The sequence below is a fragment of the Marmota flaviventris genome, chromosome 6 (assembly GCF_047511675.1).
Source record: "Marmota flaviventris isolate mMarFla1 chromosome 6, mMarFla1.hap1, whole genome shotgun sequence".
Taxonomy (NCBI): domain Eukaryota; kingdom Metazoa; phylum Chordata; class Mammalia; order Rodentia; family Sciuridae; genus Marmota; species Marmota flaviventris.
Window position 1 is genome coordinate 127,586,514 of NC_092503.1, and position 9,787 is coordinate 127,596,300.

Below are 9,787 nucleotides of genomic sequence, written 5' to 3' on the forward strand. Positions count from 1 at the left end.
CACCCATTTATGTTCAAAGCACTAGAAAAACTAGGGATAGTAGAAACATAACTCAACATCATAAAACCTATATATGCTAAACTCAAGGCCAGCATAATTCTAAACAAAGAAAAATTGAAAGCATTCCTTTAAAAACTGGAACAAGGATATCCTGTTTCATCACTACTATTCAACATCATCCTTGAAACTCTAGCCAGAGTAATTATTAGAAAAAAAAAAATAAAGGAATACAAATAAGTAAAGAAGTATCACTATTTGCTGATAACTTGATTCTATATATAGAAGATCCCAAAAGTTCCTCCAGGAAACTTTTAAAACTAAATGAATTCAGCAAAGTAATAGGATATAAAATTAACACCCATAAATCAAACACATTCCTACACTTCAGCAATGAATCCACTGAAAGAGAAATTAGAAAAAGCACCCTATTCACAATAGCCTCAAAAAAAAAAAAACACTTCAGAATCAATCTAACAAAAGAAGTGAAAGACCTCTATAATAAATGTATTTTTAATTTAGAAACCTGACATGTAGTTGTTTTCACCATTCCTCTTAGAGCAACAGGCACTTCTAGTTTGCTGATATGCTTGCTAATCAGATCTGAGGGCCTCTATAGAACTCAAGTTTCTCTGAGTTTTGGAACAGTTTTACTATTCTTGGTTTGCAAAGTATTAATAATAATAGGGTATGAAATTTTGTCCTTAGCTTTTTATGCTTTTCTTGGGAGAATGTTATGGCCTTTATTCTATTAACATGATAATTTTCACTGACTGATTTTTCCTACATTAAAGCAACACTGCCTCATAAGGGAAATACTCAATTTGATCATTATATATAGCCTTTTAAAATATTTTACTGGATTTTATTTGCTGATATTGTGTTAAGAATGGTTGAGTCTATAATTATGGGTGTTAGTAACAAGTATTTTTCTCTTGATGTCTTGTGATAGTTTATGCACCAAACTGATGCTTGTTCCATCAAGCTTTCTCCTTTTCTATCTTCAGATAATTTTTTAAGGATGGGTATTTTTTTTTCTTAAATGTGTGAAATAATTCACCAATTTATACTTTGAGGCATGTAATTCTCTTTGTGGGAATATTTTAAATAATAAGAAAATTATTATCATTGGCTATAGATGCATTTGGATTTTCTATTTCTTTTTGAGTTTAGTTATTTATATCTTTCAAAAAAAATTCATCGAACACTCCTGTTTTTAAATTTATTATTCATAATATCTGTGAAATCTTTTTTATTATTTTTTTAAAATGTGTAGTATGCAAATTGATTCCTCTTTTATTCCTGATTTTATTACTTATCTCACTTTTATTAATCAAGCTAGGTAGAGGTTTGTCAGTTTTCCAATCTTTCTGAGGGACCAAGGATTTTTTTCATATATATTTTTAAGCTATTTCATTTTGTGCTTCAGATTTTTCTGCTCTTATATTTTTATTTTCTTTCTTCTCCTAATTTTGACTTTAACTTGATCTTCATCTTTAGTTTTTATGGTAGAAAATTAAATCTAATGGATTTGACATTTCTTCACTTAATCATAAATATTTAAAGCTATAAACTTCTCACCAGGCACAAATTCAGCTGCATTTCACACAGTTTGACACTTTACATATTAGTTTTATGCTTCTAATATTGAATTTTTAAAATCTGCTTTGTGAATTATTCATAGACTAAAGAGAGAATGATGGATACTATCTCAAAATAGTGATAAAAACCAGATGTCAAAATAATAGGATTCTAGTTGATTTGATATCTTCACATGTATTTTAAAGTGTTTGATTTGACATTGGCTAAAAAATGGTTTTCAAGTGAGAAACCAGCCTCTACCTCAGAGCAAAGCATGTCCAAGGAAGGGTGCATGACCCTTCTCCTTGGAAAGACCTACAGAGCACTCCTAGGCACATACCCAACCTGCTGAGTTATTTATCTACAAACAACAGTAGAGATCTGAGGCACCAGGTGTCCCTGACTCTGTCAGGCTAGATGAGGACCCATAGCAACCCCCTAGCAACCACCAATCAGCATGAGACAGGGAAAATACCTGAGATGCCAGATGACCCTCCCAGTAGTTTATGGTGGTTGATAATATGTTGGGAAACCATGCAGTTCAGCATGTACTCCCCTCGTGGCTTAAACCAATCAGTTCAAACGAATTCCCCTCTTGTACTAACCAATCACCCTTACCCAACTTGTTCCCACCAGTGAATGTGCTAATCGTGTTTTAGAGTTGTTTTATGATTTTCCCGTGGTGTATGATGATTTGCTAAGAGATGCTATGATGTATGTGAAGTCCCTGCCTTCCCCAAAGAGTGTATAAAACTACTGCAAACCCTGGGCTCAGGGCCTCTCAGCGTCACCAGTTGCTCTGTGCTCGCGGAAGACTTAGCTAGCTCACAATAAACACCTCTTTGCTGCTTACATGGATCTTGGTCTCTGGTGTTCTTTTGGGGATCCCAAATTCAAGCATAACACAAGTTTAGCAAGAACATCATGGAGGATAATGGATGTTGCTACTATCTGCTATTACCCAGAATGACAGACATCTTCCAGATTTTGATAACTGAGTGAATTCTGCTGGTTCTCATAGATTCTAGTGTAACTGGTTAAATTTCTTTCCAATAAAATGGAGAAATATAAGCATATAAATAGATAACTCTTTAATCATATTAATATTTAATTTGAACATTTCTTATTTAAAAAATACATATTAAAATAAACAGGAATGATGCATATCAAGGCCATGAGAGTGATTCTCTCAGGATAATGTATTTAACCAAAGAGAGGTACTTGAAGGACTTTGTGACATTTTGTGTTCTAAAATGCTGGAGAAAACTTGATAATAGTTACAGTTGAAGATTTTGAATCATTGGAACTAAGATTTTTGTTTTTAATATTTTAGTATCTAAAAGAATATCAAAGAAATGAGGTAGAACTTTTAAATATATCAGTTATAATTAAAATTCATTATAATGCTAATAGCAGCTTATATGCATTAAATGATTTTGTCTTATTTATTATGAAGAAAGTTTTCACATTTTCCTAGCTTTTAAAATATTAAATTTTATTTATTTTTTGTATTGATCTGTGTTAACTGTACATGTTAATGGGGTACAAAGTGATATTTTCACACATTCATATTTGGGTATAGTATGCACTGATCAAATATATTCTCCTTTTACCCACCTATCTTTCCACTCTTCTCAACCTCTGGTAATCAGGGAAACAACACACATTCTTTCTCATTTTTGAAAGCTAAAAAATATTGACATATTGAGGTATTACTGTAATCCAGACTACTAAAACTAAAGACCATTTTTGTTACTTTTATTAAATAAAAAATAGCATACCAGAACATTTTCTTAGAATAAAATTTTTTAAATGTAGCTTTTTTGTATTGTGTTATAACAATTAAAATTTTTACTAATTTATAAATTTATCAACTGGGGTGTAGGTTTGCTCTATTGTAGAGCATTTGCCTACCATGCAAAAAGACCTATGCTTGATCAGCAGCACTACAACAAAATAATGATAATAAATTTATAAACTCCTGGATTCCTATTTACTATGTCAACCAAAGGATTATTGAATTATTGTATTAACAATCAATGATTTTTTTTCAGTTGTTTATATATTTTGACAATTATCCAGAAAAAAATATACACATATATATTTAAAATGCTTTAAAATCTGTTGTAGTTTTCTAGAAACTTGTTTGTATGTGGTAGTAACATTCTGAAAAAGTGTGAATTGGTTCAAGGACAAGTTTCAATGTTTTTGCAGGGCTGAGCCATTGGATTTTAGGCATACTAGGTAGAAACAAATAAAGAACTCAAATTAGCTATTCTATTCCTTAGTATATTTGCAAAGATTTTAAAATCAGCATACTATAGTGATACAATGTATGTATAAGCACAATTAATAATAGCTAAGCTGTGGAGCCAACTTTGGTGTCCTTCAACAGATGAATGGATAAAGAAAATGTGATATATATGCACAATGGAGTATTAGCCATAAAGAAAAATGACTTTATGACCTTTGACAGTATATGAATGGATCTGGAGACTATCATTCTAAGTGAAATAAACCACTCCCCAAAGACCAAAGGTCAAATGGTTTCTCTGATGTGTGGAAGCTAATCCACAATAAGGGGGCAGAGAGTGAAAGAATAAAAGTTCAGTGAAGTAGATAAAGGAAGGGAGGAGGGAAGCAATAAAAAAACAGTGGAATGAATATGAAGTAACATTTCTATGGGGATATATGAATCTCACCATTGTGTAGGTCAATAAAAGAAATTAATTAAATTAAATAAATATGAGTAAATGGTAGAAAGATACATAAAGTAGAAGGAAGGGAGCAGAAAGTAGGGCAAGGGGAGGGAAGAGAAGGTACTGGCAACTGAATTAGAATAGGATATGTTCAATGCTTTTATATCAAAATGGATTCTATGTCATGTATAACTAAAAAGAACCAATTTTTTTTTTTCCAAAACGTAAAAAGAAGCAAATTATTCAGGCAAAGACACATTGTTTGTTTTACTATTTAATCCCTTCTTTAATCCCCCAATTAGATTACTTGACAAATTATTTCTCAAATTTTAGTCTTAAGCAGGATGAAGATCTGTGGAAAAAAAAATTTAAGTAATTCAAGACAAACAGTTCCTTTTCTGGAAAACAAGATCAATGCATTTTTCCTCAGTGATGATCAAACTATGGATTCATTATGATCATATTAATCCTCTGATGTTTATGGCTTTTTTTTGTTAGTTTCTAACCAGGACAAGTCCTTGAAAGTCTTTAATATACACACTGGGATTTACCATCCCAATGGTCCAGTCAAAGAAACCAAGTCACAATCTTTGTTTGTACCCCTAGGGTCTAAGATAAGGGTCAATCCCCTGACACACTGATTTCCCTAATGAATTTCTCTTTAGAATAAAAATATTTTTTTAGGAAATAGGATTTACTTTTCTATATCAATGATAATCTGATTTAGCAAAGCAGAGTTAATTGGTAAAACAGAGATACTTTAAGACTTATTTGCTGACTTGATTTAGTAGAATATAACCTAATATGTACGCATAAATTTATGCTGGTGATTGTAAGGAGACCAAGACCAGGGATGAGGTCATCCACATATAAGCAAGGATAGATAGGGAAGATGATATACAGGGAATATGGGCAGACACAGAAAGGACAGAAGTAAAAAGAATTATTCAAGTAAAACATAAGCACTAGGTAAGAATATGAAAGAAAAAAAAAGATTAGAATAAAAAATGTTGGCCAATAATAAACAGATGGGGAAAACTGACCACTTCTTGTACAGTGCTGACTTTCAAACCTAGAGTGGAAAATCTATCCTTAGCTCATAAAAAGCAACTTTGGAAAAGAACTTTGTTTTCTTCCCCTACAATAAGAAAAAAAACTAAACCATAAAATCCCTACCTTTACTTCTTTGTGTCTGGCATATGCATATATTTACCATCTCTAATCCCTTTCCAATCTCTCTTTGTAAGAATACTGATGGTTTGTAGAATAAATCAAGATTGCATATCAGTCACTTTGTTTTAGTTAATGTACTAAGTCATGGAGGTAACTGTGTAAGAAAGAGGAAAATTACATCTTTATGAGGGAAAATAACTACGACATGTGAGTCCTTCTTCTATATATCATTTTCACTTCTAAGGAAATTTAAAACAATGTCTTGGAAAATTTCCATCATCTTTCAAATAGTGTGATATTGTAAAGGAATATTCATAATTTCTATTTTACTATTGCTGTTTTTTGATTCAGCTATAGCTTTAAAGAAAATTAAAAAAAATATACTGGCTGATTATCTCACAGGCTTTCTGAGTTGTAGAAACTAGTCTGCTTTGTGTAACAGCTGATAAATAATTATCTAATTCACCAATACCAAAAAGTTACAAATCCATCATAAAGCCTTGGGACCAAACTGATACTAATTTTACTGATGAAAACCAACCAATCTTTTACAAGACTTGAATTTGTAAAACATGAGCCACTAAGAGAACTCCTAAGAAGGAGAGCACAGGTGCTCTACTGTGACTTCTTTCTTTTCCTATTGTAGCTTATTAGAAAATATGAAAGAATGTGTTGACCATGAAAGCAGTGGAAGAGAAGAAGGATTTGGCAAAGTTGGAGGAGACCAAGAATTCAGAGGAAAAATGGACATTTAAATGGTCGATTGTGCATTGTCCCGGTAAGTAAATGTTAAATGGAAGTGTTAATGTTTCTGAAGAAAGATCAAAATACTGCAGGAGGAAAAGAATAGCCTAAAAATCATATCTATATAGTTTTTAAACAAAATTTCTCACTAGCAGCAATATATTAAATGAACAAATTGGTTTAATGTTTTCATTATATTGCATAATAAATTAAAAATGATTCATTATTCTGTAGACTAGAGAATTAAAAATAAAAACATGTAGTAATTAGAACTTATGGTTAGAATTTAAATATTTTATCAATTATTAACCTAGAGAAAAGGACATCACATGGAAACCTGCCTCAGGCCCTGTGGTTCAGATTTCTCAGCCCTGTGATGTGCACCCTTCCAACTCTAGGTGTTATTGTGAGGTTCCTCTCCATTGTCTGCCCCTCAGATATTTAATATTTCAGTGCTGAGTCACTGAATGTTTTTAAAATTTAATTTTATTTGTTCTTTTTAGTTATACATGACAGTAGAGCCAATTTGATATACAAGCATGGAATATATCTTATTCTAATTCAAACCCCAGTACCTGTCCTTCCCCTGCCCACTGAATTTTGATCTTCTTTTCCTTAAAAATTTCTCCTTCAAATTTAGCTTCACTGATTCTTTAAGATAACTTTAATATTCTTTTCTTGATATTTCCACATTTTTTACATTATTAGTACTCCTAAATTAATGTGGATGTGCCTATGTGTCTTTGTTAGTATATTTATTTATGTTTTATTTTCCAAGTTAAAAACAAGCTTTGAATTCAATAAACCAAATCAGACAATAAAATTATTTCTATAAGAATATCTAATTGATGGGGCTCGGGTTGTGTCTCAGTGGTAGAGCACTCGCCTAGCACACGCAAGGTGCTGGGTTCAATCCTCAGCAACACATAAAAATAAATGAATAAAATAAAGGTATTGTGTCTAACTACAACTAAAAAAAAATTTAAAAAGAATGTCTAATTTAGTCTAAATATGCTTCACCCTATATAAACAATTCAAACTCACTACGGAAGTAGATATTCTTCTTTCTGTCTTCTCACCCATATGTATGATTATTGGAATTGCATTTATTATGGTATCTATCATCACATAAATGGAAGTAAACAAAAAATGTTGAAAAGAAAACTGAAGTCATATGGTAACAAAGATTGTTGGTTTTTATGAAATTGTCTTCCTTAAGTAAGTTAGAAATTTCCTTCAATACCATTTACTTACAAATGACCATCCCCTGTAGGATGAGTGAGAAGAACATGACAATTATGATGTTACTTTTTATATAAGAAGGCAAATATATGCATGGAATATAAAATTATTTTGTAATTTATTTTGGTAAATAAAATTTACCTCAAATTTTATTATGGTAAAACTTCAAATTTACAAAATAATTACAAAAAGTAGTGCAAGGAACTATCATGCCCCTACTGTCTATCATCTATCTATCCATTTATTGATACTCTTTCTATCCTCCATTGCTTCTTTGGAGAATTTGAAATTTAATTGGTGAAACTATTTCCATAAGCACTATCTCTTTTGGTATTTATATTCTGAGAACAAGAACAGTAGTTTACATCTCTATACTTAGCAAAATTAGCAAATTTAAAAGGGAGATGATATTGTTAAATCTATAGTTTGCATTTAGATTTCTTCAGTTGTTTCACTAATTTTGTTAATAGCAATTATTTTCAAGTACAGGATGACAAATTTAGATACTTTAATTCATCAGTCTCCTTTATCATGGTCCACTCCCTCAATCTTCATTGCCTTAATTGATTCTGACATTTTGAGTATTACAAGTAAGCTATTTTGTTTCACTTTGAGTTGTGCCAAGTTCCTTCATTATTCATATTAGGCTATGTATTCTTGGTGGGAACATGATTGAAGTGATACTGTGTCCATTTGAGAGTATCACATCAGCAGCCACATAATGTTGATTTGTCTCAACAATGTTGATGTTGACTTTTATCACATGGTTATGGAGGTGTCCACCATGTTCTGCAATGGCAAAATTCATTGTCTTTCACTTTGTAATTATCAAGTAATTGGTAGAGATATGTTTCAGGTTATGTAAATAACATGCTTCTCATCAAATTATTATTTACCAATTTTCTATCCACTTATGTATTCCTAAAAGGATCACACATTTGTATTTATTAATTTAGATTCTAGCTCAGTGTACATCATTGATGTATTTTGCTATATTTATATCAGTATGAACTTGAGAATTTTTATGTTGTTAATTTTAATATTCTCTTAATATTCTAATTGTCCTAGAATCTCACAGTGGCAGGCTTTTAAAAATTTATCACATTTCCATATTGTTTTTTGAGCTTATGTAATTCTTTTTCCCCTTTCAGGTAACAGAAAGCAAAAATGATGGAAAAACTCAATGCTAGTTCTGAAGGTTACTTCTTTCTACTGGGGTTTTCTAAATGGCCTCAGCTGGAAGTAATTCTCTTTGTGGTTATCTTGATATTCTACTTGTTGACACTGATAGGTAATTTGTTTATCATCATGCTGTCATGCCTGGATTCCTGTCTCCACACTCCCATGTACTTCTTCCTCTCAAACCTCTCTTTTTTGGATTTCTGCTACACCACCAGCTCCATTCCCCAATTGCTGGTAAACCTCTGGGGCCCAGAGAAGACCATTTCTTATGCTGGTTGCATTGTTCAACTCTACTTTGTTCTTGCACTGGGAACTACAGAGTGTGTCCTATTGATGGTGATGTCCTATGACCGTTATGCAGCTGTGTGTAAACCCTTGCATTACACTGTCCTCATGCACCCTCAACTCTGCCAATCCTTAGCTTTGGCTTCTTGGGTAAGTGGTTTTATCAACTCAGCACTCCATTCCCTCTTTATCTTATGGGTGCCCCTGTGTGGACATTACCAAGTTGATCACTTTTTCTGTGAAGTTCCAGCACTCCTGAAATTGTCTTGTGTTGATACTCATATTAATGAGCTGACTCTCATGTTCACAAGCTCTATTTTTGCTCTCATACCTCTCTTCCTCATTCTAACATCTTATGGTGCCATTGCTTGGGCTGCACTGAAGATGCAGTCAATTACCAGGCTTCAGAAAGTCTTTGGTACATGTGGATCCCATCTTATGGTAGTTTCTCTGTTTTTTATTCCAGCCCTTTTCATATATCTCCAACCATCAACAGAAAATTCTCAAGAGCAAGGGAAGTTCATTGCCCTGTTTTATACTGTTGTCACTCCTAGCCTCAACCCTCTCATCTACACCCTCAGAAACAAAGATGTGAGAGGGGCAGTTAGGAGACTAATGGAGAGAGAACAAAACGTGTGTGCGGCATTAACAGTGTAGTGGTGCATACAACTTTTTACCAGTGGTTCATAGGTCCATCCATCCATCCATGCATTACCTTTGTACTCACTATACCTGAAATAATGACCAAATAATCTTACAAGTTCACAGAATTCTTACTAACAGGTATAAGTAAAATGAAGCCTACCTAAATAACATTCTCTTGTAGAGAACACAGCCATGTAAATTAAGACCAATGCAGTGATAATTTCCTGCATCACAATTCT

At 32.4% G+C, this 9,787-nt stretch overlaps 1 protein-coding gene across 1 annotated transcript; it reads left to right on the plus strand.

Moving 5' to 3' along the window:
* The first annotated feature begins 8,603 nt into the window (after nucleotides 1–8,603).
* Nucleotides 8,604–9,560, plus strand: LOC114083599 (olfactory receptor 2J3-like). The gene has a single exon (XM_027924878.2). The coding sequence runs from the start codon at nucleotides 8,604–8,606 to the stop codon at nucleotides 9,558–9,560; it is 957 nt and encodes a 318-aa protein (XP_027780679.2).
* Nucleotides 9,561–9,787: the final 227 nt, after the last annotated feature.